Source organism: Tiliqua scincoides, chromosome 1 (assembly GCF_035046505.1).
Source record: "Tiliqua scincoides isolate rTilSci1 chromosome 1, rTilSci1.hap2, whole genome shotgun sequence".
NCBI classification, from domain to species: Eukaryota; Metazoa; Chordata; class Lepidosauria; order Squamata; family Scincidae; genus Tiliqua; species Tiliqua scincoides.
Genome location: NC_089821.1, coordinates 32,841,554 through 32,857,772, shown reverse-complemented (window position 1 = coordinate 32,857,772; position 16,219 = coordinate 32,841,554). Strand labels below are relative to the sequence as shown.

The following is a 16,219-nucleotide window of genomic DNA, read 5'->3' as shown; positions in this document are numbered from 1 at the left end:
CCACAGGAGTTTTGGGGTGGGTCATATATTAGTACAGCAGTTGGGGGGGGTGTGTGTGTGAGCTCAATGGCAGTGGTGTGGTGTCCCTTGTCAATTGTCAAAAAAAGGGTGGTGTGCCTTGATCATTTTGGTGCCTTCTCAGAGTATGCTGTGAGCTGAAAAAGGTTGAAGAAGGCAGATACAGGCGCTCTTCCTCCCCCTGTTGCATCTGGTAATCTCCACTTAAAGGTTTGCTGCAACTGCAAAGGCTAGACATGGAAAAACAGAACTTAAAAACTGGGCTTTGTGCCTTGGCCTTACACACTGGGTCTTGAAGGGAACAAATATAGTGAGTGAGTGAGTGAGAGTGTGCGTGTGTGTGTGTGTGTGTGTGTGAGAGAGAGAGCATCCATGAGTTGCTGTATGTGTGTCAGTGGGAGGATCCATGAGTGTGTGTGTGTGTGTGTGTGGGAGCATCCATGAGTGTCTCTGTGTGTGTGTCTGGGGAGGAGCATGTATGAATTGTGGGGTGTGTGTGAGCATCCATGAGTGGCTCTGTGTGTGTGGGAGGAGCATGTATGAATTGTGGGGTCTGTGGGAGCATCCATGAGTTGCTCTGTGTGTAGGAAGGAGGTCAGGTGACTTGCAGCAGAGGCTGCTCTTAACTGGAGGTGAGGTGTGTAGCTGAACACAACTGCTGTCCAGCCCTTTGTGCCTCCCCCCAGTTTCCTGCAGGCGCTGCCAGGCCTCTGCCTGCCCCTCGCCTTGCACTTTCTCCACACGCCCCCTGCCCTTTCTGCTTATGCAACGCAGCCCCAACCAGTGAGCGAAGGAGCCAGTGGCCGTCGAGGGAAAGGGGCGTGACCAGGGGGCGTGGCTTGTGCTGGGGCGAGCCTTCCCGAGATCACTGCCCGTCGGCGTCGGGTAGCGGCGGCTGTGTGCTGTGTTAGCTCAGCTGACTGCGCGTGAGGAGCCGGCGCCGCTCGCCCTTCGGCTCGGGGGTCTCTCTCCCACACACAAAATGGCCGGCAAGCAGGACTGCGCTGCTGAGCAGCTGAAGCACTGGCAGGAGCAGCGAGGCTGTCAGGTATCAGAAGGAGAGTGCCCCCCCCCGGGCCATTGGAACGTTCCACCAAGCTGCTCGTTTTTCGCCTCTGCCGAGGCTGTTCTGCGTGGACGTGTCCATTCTGCACGCTGGGGTGGGGGGGATTTAGTGGGGAGGTCCATTCGGTTGAGGGTTAGAAAGGCGCTGCTAGTGGGGAAGAGGCAGCAATGAAGATGATGGGCAGGGGGGCCAGGTGCAGAGGATGATGGACTTTCTCTAGCCTTCAAAGAGGTGTTGGTAGAGCATTAAACAGGTGGATAGAGTGGGGGGGATGTTCTTTTCCTTTCACTCAGATCCAGACACCCACTCAAATTGAGTGCCTGTGGAACTCCTTGCCACAGGGTATGGTGATAGAGTGGAGAAGGGAATGTTTTTTTCCCTCTCACTCAGCCCCAGAACCAGGGACACACACTAAAATGGTCTCTAGAACTCCCTGCCACAAGATATGGTGATAGATAGGAGTGGATAGGGGAACGTTCTTTTTCTTTCTCACACAATCCCAGAATTGGGGGACACCCACTTAAATTGAGTGTCTGTGGAACTCCTTGCCACTGGATATGGTGATAGAGTGGAGAGGGGAAAGTTCTTTTCCCTCTCACACAACACCAGAACCAGGGCACATCCACTCAAATTGAGTGTTGGGAAAGTTAGGACAGACAAAAAGAAATATTTCTTTACCCAGCATGTCATTAGCTTGAGCAACTCCTTGCCACAGGATGAGGTGATGGTGTCTGCCCCAGATGCCTTTAAAAGGGGACTGGACAGATTTCTGGGAGGAAATGTCCATCATGGGTTATAAGCCATGATGGGTATGTGCAACCTCCTGATTTCAGAAGTAATCTACCTCAGAATGCCAGCTGCAAGGGAGGGCACCAGGATTCAGGTTTCCTGTTGTCTTATGTGCTCCCTGAGGCATCTGGTGGGCCACTGTGAGATACAGGAGGCTGGTCTAGATGGGCTTTTAGCTTGATCTTTTCTTATTTCTCATCCTATGTGATAAGCTGCGTTTGCCTGAATCCAGGTGACCAGATGTCATAAGCCAAGATGGTATAATGGTTGGGAATTGGACTTAGACCTGGAAGATCCAGGTTCAAATCCCTGTTCAGCCATGAAGCTTCCTGGGTGACCTTGGGCCAGTCACTATCTCTCAGCCTCACCTACCTCACAGGGTTGGTGCGAGAACAAAAGGAGGGAGCAACCATGTACACCGCTCTGAGTTCTTTGGAGGAAGGAGGGTAGTAAAATGTTAAAAATAATATGCTTGAAAGAGGACAAAGCACCCCAAAGTGGAGGACATCCAAGAAAAAAGTAGGACAGGACAAAATAAAAGCTAAGAACACTCGTATATTGATTTCATGTGGTTAATTGAAACACGATATTACTTATTATTAAATTTAAAATATTACATATAATTTTTTACATTTAATTAATTACAAGAAGACTATACACTGCCTGCAGGGGTCCTCTCACAGGGAAAAGGATAACATTTAAGTTTTTCCAGGACAAAAGTCTAAAAAAGAGGACATGTCCTGGAAAAAGAACATCTGGTCACCCTAGCCTGGATCCATCTTTTCTGTATAACTGAATAAAACCTATTTGCATTTGGTCACTGTGTGGTGGCATATTGTACTTGCTAGCGGACCCCACCAGTGATACTTTGCCCTTTAGAATAGTATTTAATCTTGGAACCTGTGTTTTACATTGTTGTCTCATAGCAGTCAGATCGCATCTGCCAGAAGTGTTTACATGGCCATGAGCACACCAGATTGTTAATTTAGATCAGTGGTTCCCAGTGTTAGGGTACGTGTACCCCCAGGAGGTACTTGCCAGAACTTTTAGGGTTACTCGAAAAAGAATTGAATAATGGTGGGAAAAGGCAGGTCTGTATTAGAATGCCTTGCAAGGCATGAAGGAAGGCAGCCAGCTGGCTGCGGAAGCCCCAACAAACTGTATTATTTTGGTCATCAATCTGTATTATTTATTTATCACATTTTTATACCTTTGGAGAAAGGTACACTGCTCAGGGCAGTGTACACGGCTGCTCTCCTCCTTTTTTTCCTCACAACAACCCTGCGAGGTAGGTGAGAATGAGACTTATCCAAGGTCACCCAGGAAGCTTCATGGCTGAGAGGGGATTTGAACCTGGATCTTTTAAATCAATTATTTAAATTGGTGAAAGCTTATTTCCTCTAATAAAAAGTACAATATAAGACAGGTCCTTTAGTGTTGTTTGTTAAGCAGATATAGCTGGTTGGTATTGTACCATTCATCAGAAAAAAGTACAGGAGTGCAAAAAACGAAATCACAATCTAAATGAAATGAAGCACATTTATTTTCCTGGGTACCACCTTTCAGTTTTATGAATCTCAGTAGGTGAGTGAAGCATGTGCATAAATCTCTCCCATTGAAACTGAAGGGACTTGTTTAAATGGCTGACAGTAGTAGATCATAGGGACTGTTAGTAATAATAGTCTTAATAGAGATGAAATTTGCCAAACTGCGTTGGAGTCGAGATAAATGCAGAGCTCTAGAACAAAAACAAAAGGGACTGATGACTGCGTTTAATGACAGTTAACTGGAGTAGTGAATCTGAAGGTCATAGCTTTCCGAACTGTAAATATGCCTTTCTTATGAAACTTACTGAACTTTTTTTTTAAAGTCAAACTAGTTCTGAACTTTAGGTATTTGTGGCTCATTTCTTACCATGATCTGGAGGAATCTGAAACAAGGATGTAGGCTTGTATGCTTTCGTCTCCCCTCTCTTGCAGAGCTTCTACCCCCACTTTCATTGTAGAATATCACAGATGATATCAGATTGTCAAACTATGGTCAGTGTTTGCCCTCCAAACCATAATCGAAACTCTTCTTTATACCATGATCTTTGACTCTGATTTGGAGGCACTAACCATAATTTGTTGAACTGGAAATCATGATAAACTATGATTAGCACTAAGCAGGATATGGAAAAGGAACCCACACATAGGACTTGCATTAGCTCAGCTCTTATTTATGATCTTCCAAACCATGCTATCAAGAATTGAACTGAGTGGATGAGTCAGCAGTATTTTCTACGCCAACAGTTTTAGCAACTGCTTTGCAACTTGTTTTTCGGTAATAAAACTATAATTTTTTCTCGTTGGCTACCTTTTCTCTAACTCTTGGCAGGACATGCAGGTTTTGTTTTATTAACAAATCTGCAGAAGCAAGTGAAAGTGCAGCTGGGGAGTAGTATTTGAGGCAGTTGATTAGCTTGTTGACACATTTCACCAAACTTTTTTTTAACAAAGAGCATTAAAATTATGCCAGTTAGCGTTGACAAATTAATAAGGACAACATTGGATTGGTGGAGTTGCTTATTTAAGAACGTATTACACTCTTCATCATAGGCTAGCTTATTTCAGTATGATGATATAATAGAGAATGTAACAATATTAAAGGACTTTCTAACAATGAGTAAAAGTATTTGGTTACTAAATTTTACCTTGCCCTTCCTCTACTATCTCTAAATACATTTTTTTTCCAGTTTTTATAATGTATACATTTATTTAAATTTAATTGATTAACCAGTTAGAAGAGATGATTCACTAGCTTAAATCCTTTAATTTGTTGACATGAAAATATGACATGAAAATTATACAGTTTAACAGTGCACATTTAACCCATAAAAGATTGTAGCATCCAGGGTAATAAAAACATATGCTACACAAAGTTTACATAACAATAAAATGTAGCTATTAATTGGATTGCTGCAGCTGTTACACTGCACATGCCCGATCTCGTAAGCTAAGCAGGGTCAGGCCTGGTTAGTACTTGGATGGGAGACCACTGTAGGCTTATACCATAGTCTTTTGAGACTGAAGGTTGCCAACCAACCATTGATTGGATTAGAAGGCTTCTGCTGAAAGTGCCCAATCCTATGCATGTCTACTCAAATGTAAGCCCCATGCTTCCAGGAAAGAGACAGTAGGCTGCAATCCTAAATTAACCTCTAGGGTAGCTGAAGTATAGTGCATGTTGTGTAACAACAGAACTCCAGCAATAGTTATGTTTTTAGTATAACTTTCACATTTTGACTCCATTAAAGTTGAGATTCCTGGGATGTGTTTATGTAAATATTTAACATGCTATCCACAAACTGCCTTAGCGATGGACCTCAACAAGTGGGAAACCCTGGCCTCTGAGCGGCCCGCTTGGAGGCAGGCTGTGCAGCATGGCCTTTCCCAGTTTGAAGAGACACTTTGCCAACAGTCTGAGGCTAAGAGGCAAAGAAGGAAGGCCCATAGCCAGGGAGACAGACCAGGGACAGACTGCACTTGCTCCCAGTGTGGAAGGGATTGTCACTCCCGGATTGGCCTTTTCAGTCACACTAGACGCTGTGCCAGAACCACCTTTCAGAGCGCGTTACCATAGTCTTTCGAGACTGAAGGTTGCCAATATATCCACAAACTGATGAATTTTTGCAATCCCAATTTTTCAGAACAGTTTGATCACCAATAATATTTGGAAAATTAAACTAGACATTTGCAGTAAATCCTGAAAGACTGCATCTTCCCAGAGCCTGTCAATTGAGTTTGCCAGAGGAGGTTCTGTTGTAATAGAAGTTATAATAGAAGCATCTGATAGGATAAGAAGCAGTACTTTTCACTTATTGCCTAGATTTGCAGTACTGTAATTCAAAACAAAATTCCTTGTTTTCTGAAAAGTTTTAATCATGATGTATTAGTTTTGGTTTTAGTTTTTTTTAACTGACAGGTTTTTGAATTATTTTAATAAGGTTTAAGCATTTTTTAAAAACTGTTTCGTAGTCACACTGTTCATCCCATAAGTAATCCTGAGAATAAAAGTGGAAGAAAAGTGAATATATTTGCAAGACTGAATTTGCAAAACTGAATTGTAACTACTTGGATCACAGTTGATAGAAATTCATGGTTTTTTTAAAAAAATCAACTCTTAAATTTGAGAAACATTATTTATACATTCAAATTAAGTAACTTTTATTAAAGAAAACGAATTTAAAATATGAAAAGCAAGTAGTGCCCATTCATCCCAATAAAAGATGTATTCTTGCTGACAAACTACAAATTTACATTGTATCATAGGATTTAAATAATTGGAAACCGCATACTGCACACATTTGTTAAATGGAATACATTCCCTGTTTGCTTGGACCATAGGCTGTGCCTCAGTCTTTGTGTACCCTCTGGTCAATCAAATGTATTGTGTGGGTTTAAAAAAATTTTCCCCCCTTCCCCCTCTATCCCCCATTTTGCTATGTTTTCTTCCAGTTGTTTGTTAAAATGGAAAGTGTTAAAAGCAATAAACTATTGATAGGAAAGCAAATGGAAGTGTAATGCAAGCAAATATATTCAACCCTTACAATCTTTTAGTACTGAATTGCTCACACTGCATCCTCTTTTATACACATTGAATTAAAACTGCCTTTTACGTAGAAAGACTCAACTATGGAACATAATTTTTTGAGGTCAAATATGACATATTGCATTTTGTAGCAAGTTATAACTTTGAGTGACTATTAAGCAAACACGACAGACATCTATTTTTGCTTCTTGATTTAAAAAAAACCTATGCCCAGTAACTTTCAGCCTTGGTTTTTGGAAATTCTGAGTGCTTAGGCCAAGATCCTTAGGCTAACCTGAAGGGCTTGTACTAATGAAGAGAATTTTTTTACTCTTCCCGTTCAACAGATGATTATCCCCATGACACATCACAAACTGTTTAAAATTACCTTCTATTTCAAAAGTGGTTTCCAGGGTGAAGTGGGATGGGGTTGTGGTTTTTGGAAAAACAAACCTAAAGCCCTTTTGGGCTCATGTGACAAGTTTTATGGAGTGTTTTTATTTTGTTTGTATTGTTTTTTGCCAGGACCAGTGTTTGATGTCATTGCAAATGGGAAGGCAAACTGCAACTATACCATTTTTGAAGTGGTAAAATCAGAACTACAGTTCCCTTCCCTCAGTCATGCATGAAGTACCTAAAGTAATGAAGTATCTAAAAACATTGGTAACTCGTACAGTTGTGGATAGATAAATGTGACATAGTTGTGGGTAGACAGAGGGATGTGACATGGGTGAAAAGTATAGAGATAGCCTTTTGAATTGTATTCAGGTGAGCTATCTCCAAATCCACCTGTAAGCATCTCAGTTTGTTTAGACACAAAGTACAGTAATAACCTGTTGATACATAACACAGCATACCTGCCACACTTCTCTCACAGGCATGTAACCAACCTTTCCAGCAAGCTGTGTGGCCTTGCAGCTCTAATTGAAGCCCTGTGCAGCTTCCCTTTCAGCTCTCTGGAACTCATCAGTGATGATGTCATCACCGAGCACTCCGCTGTAGGGCTCTGCGTACTCTGGGGTAAAACATTGCGTGTAACTGATTTGCCTATACTGGTGCAAGATACAGTGCACCTTTATAGAAACTTGCACCTTTAGGTTTTTAAGTTTGTGCTGGAAATAATCTCTTTGTGCTTTAAAAATACATAATAGGTATTTTTATTAGAATATTACATTCCTCTATACAAGGATGCCCAGGATGGCTAATGATGCACTTCATACAATAAAATCAAATTATATTGGTTAATATACCATGAGTTTTAAAAAGAGAGATTACAAAGTAGCTAAAATAAGGTTAATATAGCCATACCTGTCAGCACCTGTTGATGACAACCAATAGTTGTGGCCCAATTATTCTATGGGATAGCAATTTGGATTGCTGTTTTCAGTAAGGAAATGGAAAGAGTACTTTCAATTTTTCTTTATAAGATTTTTGGCTTACCCCATTGTGTCCCTTACACCGCACTTTGTTTAGAAGCAGGACATCAAAGACTTGAATGTATAGCTTGGTGTATATTCACTAGTTTTTGGTTCAGTGTTTGTTTTAATAGCTGGAATAACTCACTGATTCAGGATTTGCTTTCTGATTCTTGGACTTATTCTGGCTATATTCGCCTTTTTAGTAAACTACAATTGATTGGTTTACCGGATGACCTGGTGGGTAATGACTCTTTGATGCGGGCCAGAAAGATCATAATCTCTAGCTTGAAAGATATTGAATATCAGGGACTCCTTGCTGAGGCAAATAAAAGCCACTCACCTTTGCATTTTCAGATTTTCCCCCTCTTCTGGCCAGTACTCTAGATTTTTATATATTTTAGATAATCCTTTATCTCATCGTGCTTTTACGCTCGCCAGATGTAATGTGTTTTCTTCCCAGGAACTGGATCTGAAATTTAATAAAACTACGCAACAGAGATTGACATGTTCCTGTGAGTTGGGTTCCAGGGAGTCTCTGATTCACATAGTGCTCCACTGCCCACTTTACAAGGAGTCTAGATCTATGAATTTGGACCCGTTTTTTGTCAATCACTTCGACTGTCATGATGAATTGAAATTACAGATATTACTTACAAATGAGAAAATGGTAAAACCAATGGCGAACTTTTTATATGAGATTTTAACTAAACGTAAATTGGAAGAACATTTTATCTGAATTTACATTTATTTTTGTTCTGATGACCTGCTTGAATGCAATCTTTTGTGTAAGTTGCTTAGGCAACTGTCAAGTTCTATGGCTGATAAAGGTCATCTGTCTGTCTGACAACGAATAGCGAATTTAAATGTGCAGATCTCCTTAGTGGTTTTGCATACAGGAGACATTTTTGACAGATTATACTGGAAACTTTCCTGGAACAAATTGGAATCCCTAGCATGTATGCACTGCTGAAACAGAGACACCTGTGTTGGCTCGGTCATGTCGTGAGAATGGATGATGGCTGGATCCCAAAGGATCTCCTTTATGGAGAACTCATGCAGGAAAAGCGCCCTACAGGTAGACCACAGCTGCGATACAAGGACATCTGCAAGAGGGATCTGAAGGCCTTAGGAATGGACCACAACAGGTGGGAAACCCTGGCCTCTGAGCAGCCCGTTTGGAGGCAGGCTGTACAGCATGGCCTCTCCCAGTTTGAAGAGACACTTGGCCAACAGGCAAAGAAGGAAGGCCCATAGCCAGGGAGACAGACCAGGGACAGACTGCACTTGCTCCCTGTGTGGAAGGGATTGTCACTCCCGAATCGGCCTTTTCAGCCACACTAGATGCTGTTCCAGAACCACCATTCAGAGCGCGATACCATAGTCTTTCGAGACTGAAGGTTGCCAACTACTAACTACTGGAAGCTTTCTAGACTAACTCTGAATTAGGTAAAACATAATATCAGTATGTGTTAAAACAAACAGGATGTATCGCAAATCTTCCTGTGAATGGAAGAGATTTCTGTGTATTGGGGGGAGTGATTTTTGCTGATTTATCTTCTTGCTCTGCAAGTTGTTTGCATTTCCTGCTCATTTTGCATAGCATGGTAAAATGAAGCATTTCCCAGTTGCTTTGATGATGCATGCTTACCCTGGTTTACCACATTTTGAGAGCTGGCAATAAAACTAACTTCAATCCTGCATTTGGATGCATGTAGGAAAGTATGTTCACACACGCATTCCATGGTGACACAAAAGGAGTGCATGCTTAGATGTATGTATGGGCTGCCACTACCAGTTTTGCTACACTGTGCTGGTGCATTATCTGACTACAGATGGGTATATTTCTGTTGTGCCCTGTTAAGTATCCTCTCAAATAGCTGAAAATGGTAATGCAAAACTGTTTGTGAAGCTTGGGTTCCTGTTTGACTGAGCTCTCATCGTAATTTTTCAGACTACATATACGTCATATGCTGCTGTGCCAGTTCTGTTTGTTTCATTTGGAACTGTTGAGTGAACTACTTATGAATCACTTGCATAGTGGCTAAGTGTGTTCTTTCATGGATCTAGTGACATGCTTTAAGTTTATGTCTTTTTTATTCCACCCTTGAAAATCCCCCCCCGACTCAAAACTGTGTTGTTATAAAACAATGCTCAAATAGTAGAGATTGCCCTGATGTAGGGATGACAAGTTTGTATACATTGGCTGCTTCTTAGATCCCCAGCAGCTTTTTTTCACTGCAAGAAACCCTTCTGCAGCCGCTTCTTTTTCTTGCAGCAACTGGATTACAGATGAGCTATATTGGGCCTTCAGTATTTAGCTCCTGTGACTGGTCATGTTATTTCTCTGCTTATGAAAAGCAGGTTGTCTGAATTGTAAGTGATGATACTACAAAATACTATTCGGCCAACATTAGAAACACTTGTACAGGTGAGCAAAGCTATGATTTATATACTAGGCAAATAATTCAAATTCCCTAAGGAAGACAAGAAGGTGGGCAGCTATGAATAGGATACCCATGTATAAGGGCCAGATCATACATCCCCATAGCACAGGGCTTTTCAAACTGGGGCGTCGCAACGCCCCAGCCAGAGAGCCCTGGCCACTTTCCCCTTAAGGGGTGGGGGCGGGGGTGAGGCAGCGACATGATCCCTAGGATCACATCACTAAGGGGGCTGCAGGGATTGAGATGTACTCATCAGTTAGAGGTTTCAAGCCCAGCCATAACCTGACCATTCAGCTTTGGACCTACGCCCAGCTACATTGGAGTTAAGCCCAGAAAGAGTCCCTGCCTTATTGAAATGTGATGTCTTAAAGAGGTAAACAACAGTGACTGATCTTTGCTCTGCTAAACCCAACAACAACCTCTCCATTTTCCCCCTTCAGACTTCTTCTCTTACTCTCTTCAAATACATTTATATGTATATATCATATGTCTGTCCATTCAAAAGCAGCTCTCACTGAGTTCAAGGGGACTTACTCCTATGGAAACTACAAGCACATGCAGGCAGAATAAACATTTTTCTTTTTCTGTTCTTTTTCCTCTTGCACAACACCAGAATGTGGAGACATCCACTAAAATTGAGTGTCAGGTAGAGCAGACAGACTTCAGAGGGGCAATTTTCTTCTGCGTTGGACCTAGGGCCTGCTTGATACCGTCATACATCCCTTTGATGTTGCCCGTGTCAGCTGCTATCTGTATCTGGGAGCAGAGCTGGAGCCAGTAGTCGTTAGCACATCTCCTGGCAATCTGCTGGACTTTGCTGCGAGCAGCTCGGAGGACCTGCAGGTTGCGCTCACTGGGACAGGCCTTGTATGCTGCTTGATCTCTCCTTTTTTCCTCAATGACTGGTGTCAACTCCTCAGAGTGGGCTTCAAACCAGTCTGCCGTCTTGTTGGTCTTCTTGCCAAATATGGAAAAGGCGTTGTTGTAAACGGCATTCTTGAAATGTTCCCATCTGTTGGATGCGTTTGCATCGACCGGGCCTGGAAGAGATTCCTCAAGCGCTCGTGCAAATTCCTCCACTTTTCTCTGATCCCGGGTCTTGCTCGTATCAATGCGAGGTTTTCCTTCTTTTTTCGTGTGATACAGTCGCTTTGTTTGCAGTTTCACTCTGCTGCACACCAGGGAGTGGACCTCAACAAGTGGGAAACCCTGGCCTCTGAGCGGCCTGCTTGGAGGCAGGCTGTGCAGCATGGCCTTTCCCAGTTTGAAGAGATACTTGGCCAGCAGTCTGAGGCAAAGAAGGAAGGCCCATAGCCAGGGAGATAGACCAGGGACAGACTGCACTTGCTCCCAGTGTGGAAGGGTTTGTCACTCCCGAATCGGCCTTTTCAGCCACAATAGACGCTGTCCCAGAACCACCATTCAGAGCGCGATACCATAGTCTTTCGAGACTGAAGGTTGCCAACAACAACAGCAGACAAAAGGAAACATTTCTTTACCCAGCATGTAATTAATCTGTGGAACTCCTTGCCACTGAATGTGGTGATGGCATCTGGCCTAAATGCCTTTAAAAAGGAATTGCACAGATTTATGGAGGAAATGTCCATCACAGGTTACGAGCCATGGTGGATATATGCAACCCTCCTGGTTTTAGAAGTAGGCTCTCTCTGAATGCTGATTTCAAGGGAGTACAGGATACAGGTATCTTGTTTTGTGTACTCCCAGAGATATCTGGTTGGCCACTGTGAGATACAGGAATCTGGACTAGATGGGCCTTTGACCTGATCAGGCAAGGCTGTTTTTAAGCCTCCTTTTCTGCAAGTTTCTGCAGCAGTCTGTTGTCTGCAGTTCACCACTCAGCTTGTGCCCAATTGTACCTGTAATATTTTATTCCCATATTCTCATTCAGTTACCTCAGGTGTCTCGAATAACTGCTCTCACTGTCTGTATATCATACTGTTTTGTCCTGCTGCCCTATACCCAGAGGATTCCACTCCTGTATCTGTTTCACTGTGTTCATCATCTTATTCATCATCATCCTCTTGCATCATATTTCAACTATGCTCTTTCTCTTGCTCCGATAAGGCTGCTGATAACAAATCTGGTTTATGCAGTCTTGCTTGTGGAACTCTCGAGTGTGAACAATAAAACCGAATGTGCTGTCCTAGTATTTCTCACTCTTTGCATCTTCTTCCCTGTTAAAATACACTTGAGGAGTGTGTTTGTGGTCTGGATTATAACAGGCTTCTCTGCATTGTATAAGCACCAAATGCTTGAATAGCCAGAACAGACAGGCCTTTTTGCAATTACCATGGATGCTCTTGTAGCTGGTCCTTGTAGGGCTCCTGAAATAGTTTGCCACTGACACTAGCTTCTCTTCCTATTTTTTTTTGAAAGCAGATCACTGAGGTGGCCTCAGTAGGTAAAGTCTGGATGACGGCTGCCATTTCTACTGGATTACAGCACTCCCAAAATTATAAGATTTTTTCATAAGGCAAGGTCAAAATCCTCACACCTAGCCCCACCGCAAACAAGCTGCAAAGCCTGCTCCTTCACTGTTTTCTGCAGGTTAGCTACCTTTGGTTTAGCTTGGGTAGGGTCTGATCTTGCCTCAGGGATAGCTTTTGAACCAGTATTTTATCCATTTTCCCACTCAGCTGGTTAAATTCCTAAACATTGCTTTTGTTCCAGCAGCTATGACTGACAAGGTTCCAAGGATATTGTCAGACTTTGTACTTGCTTGTTAAAGGCAACCTGATTTGTCAGTTCATCTTGTTGCTTTTTATTACTTTAAGCAGCTGCCCCCCCATCCCTCAGCACTTGCCAACTGCAACAATAAAATGACTGCTTTTATCCTCTGTTTATCAGGTACTGTGTTCTCCTTGGCAGTAGTCTTTGTCTCCTATGGTGAGGCATCAAATGTGTGGGAACCTTTTACTGGTTCCAGTGTTTTGTTTTTTTAAAAATCCCTTCCCAGCTTTTAGGTTGCATTCTCTATGTCTTAACAATAATTTCCATTCTGAAATAGATTTCCCTTGTCACAGAACTGGAGCTGCAGCTCCCCAACCCCAAACAAAAGCCAATTCCTTGCTAACAGCACAATATTTGAAAACTGCCCATTGCCTGGCTTCTGCTACACCAGCCTTGAAAGCTCAGTTGTGAGAGCTGTCTGACCCTGGAACAACCAACTTTGTGCCATAGTTGGCTGTCATTCATTGTAGGTTTTCAAGCAGAAGCTGGACAGCCACTTGTCCAAGGATGCTGTAGCAGTTCCCTACACTAGACAGGAGATTAGACTAGACTAGATGATCCCTAAAGTCCCTTCCAGGGCTAGTATTCTAGTTCTAGTATTCTGTATTTGAGGTTTTCTTGTTTAACTGGCAGGAGAGCTATTGTGGACTCACAGATAAGGTGGAAATGCTGGACAGGAGACACTGAGATTTTGGCCAAGCACCCTCTTACCCCTAATTTCACTACTAATATAAGACTACTTACTATTTTGAGAGGGTGAATCTGAAGAATCTCACAGCACCAATTTCTTCAGAGAAAGAGGGGATTCTTCAGTTGATCTGAGTCTTCTGCTTTGCTTCATGTAGCTACTGGTGCAGAGCAACAGTTTCTCATAATGAAGCTGTTCACTGTGTAAGTAGCATTTGATAGAGCTCCACTGTATCTGGGTGTAGGGTTTTTTCTTTAAATGCCTTGTTACAACAAAAAAAGCACCAAAATCCCATTTCCTGCCTTCATGCTGTTAAATAATTTCATTCTATTATTCTCCCATGTAGTGACTGAATGCGGTACAGCCTCTATACTGATGCATTCTGGGGTGACAGTGGAGGAGCAACAAACCTGGAAGTGGGTGTTTAAAGCTATTTTTCCACTGATTAGGTATCCACTGATTTTTTTAACCACTGGGGGTTCTGGAACGGAACACCCATGGGTAATGAAGCACAACCTATATGTACAAAAACCAAAATCAAGAACCTCTATTCCAGAAATATGTTAAGTGTATCTCTAAAGTTATAAGACCTAACACCTGCCCCTTTAATTAGCTCAACTATTTCTCAAGTTTTCTTTACCATTCAATCACTGTAGGTGTATGTTTTTTTCCAGTAGAATGCCAAACAGATCCTTGCTACCAGTAAAAGAATTAGAACCATTTCTGTATCTTCCTCCTCAAGTTAATCCGATGATAGTGCAGTCCTGTGCATGTCTACTCAAATGCAAGCCCTGTTGAATTCATTGGTACTGTTGACACAATCTTGTTCTTTGTTTGCACCAGTGGAGCATGTGCTCTATTAGCATGCACTGTCACAAATGTTCTGTAAGGCATGTTGCAACAATGAGCCTTCAGAAAGTGCTGGGTGGAGGCCAGAGTCTTTCCACCAGCACCAGCATAAGGAGCGGCACCCGCCAGAGCAGGTAAGTTCTGTACAGGGACAGGGAGGGGGCAGAATAAGGTGAGGTTAAGGCAGATCAGGCCTAAATGGGGGAGAGTTTGGCGGCGCCAGTGTGTGCCATATCCTGTCCTCCTTCCCAGACCTGATCCAGCAAAACGGTTCAGTGAAGTCTTGTACCAGAGATTTGGTGGCGCAGGTCTGAGTTAACACCATGGTGGTGGCTTGGATGTTTCCTGGGGCAAGGGGACAAATGTCCCCTTACTTCAAAGACTTTCCATCTGCTAACTTACAGAGGATGCAGCATAGCCGTTGTTGGCACCGCTGCATTGGTGTCGGGAAGTTTAGGTAGAATTGGACTGCCCATCTCAGTTAAGTGGGTATAGGATTGCAGTGTAAGTTTAATTTCCTGCTACAGAAGTAATTCCGTATCCTATAACCTCTTTGACAGTTTCTCACATCTCCTGCCTAAAAAGACAAATTATTTTGGATCCACCAGAAAATATGGTAGAATTCAGCCTTTTTTGAAATGCATCTCCAGCTCGTAACTGGAGTATTTGGGTAAATTTCAATTAATTTATTATCAGATGCCATTGATAAATGACTTTACAAAATCTTTCAAGCTTACAGTAAATATTTTTGGAACATAGGCACAGAGATTCTGTTATTTGTCCCCTGCTATATCATAATTCATATACATCATAGTTGAAAAATAGTATAAAAATACTAATTTATTATACTTATCCCACCTCTTTGTTTTTTTTTTAAACAAAGTATAGATTCTGCTTACTAACCTTGATATTCTTCAGTGTAGGTTGAGCCTACTTGTCCGCAGACTTTCTATCTACGAATCTGGCTCAACACAGGTCCCCCAGACCCATGTTGAATCAAATTTGGCCCAACCTGAACCCTCCAAAGGCAACCAGAATTGTGCTCCAGTTGCCTCTGGAGGGCTTTCTGAAGCCAGCAGATGCTGTGCGCATCTGTCCGTGGCCTCTGCGAGCTTCAAAATGTCTCTCAGAGGCACCAAAAAAACCACACCCTCTTCTGGTTTTTGGAAGAAAATGGGAAGTAGCTTTTTATTTTTGCTTCTAGGAGGCATTCTGAAACCTGCAGAGATTGCGTGTACACGCGCTTCAGAAAGCCCTCTGGAGGTGACTAGAGCTGTGCTTTGGTCACCTTTGGAGGGTTTAAGGAGCCCAAAACTGCTGATTTGCTTATCTGTGGTTTTCGGTATCTGTGAGGGGTCCAAAAATGGATCCCCACTGATACCAAGCCCCCATCTGTTATAATTAGCATCTCAAATGCTGATTTTTCTCTCATGGGGCTGTTTTCATAAAGAGCTGGCTAAGCAACATGTCTCATTTGGAAGACTTGAAATAAGGTGGTCACAATTCTCCCAACCTCCCTGGTCAAAATGACCTCTTGCTCTTGTACCAAGTCAGACAGTTTACAAATATTGTTTATTCTCCTTAATTCTAAACTCCTCGCAAACAAAATTCCACCTGGAAGTTGGTC

The 16,219-nt window shown here is 42.6% G+C and overlaps 1 protein-coding gene across 2 annotated transcripts in view; it reads left to right on the top strand.

Annotated features, from left to right (window-relative positions):
* CAT (catalase) overlaps positions 1-16,219 on the top strand; it is a 73,884-nt gene that overhangs the window by 38,115 nt on the left and 19,550 nt on the right. Inside the window, exon 1 of one of the 2 annotated variants that reach the window (XM_066613580.1) lies at positions 876-1,066. The exons of the other annotated variant lie outside the window; for it this stretch is intronic. Coding sequence (XP_066469677.1) covers positions 1,001-1,066 — 66 coding nt within the window. The 5' untranslated portion in view covers positions 876-1,000. Of the gene's footprint in view, positions 1-875; positions 1,067-16,219 lie in introns of those variants that run through there. 2 annotated transcript variants of the gene reach the window in all.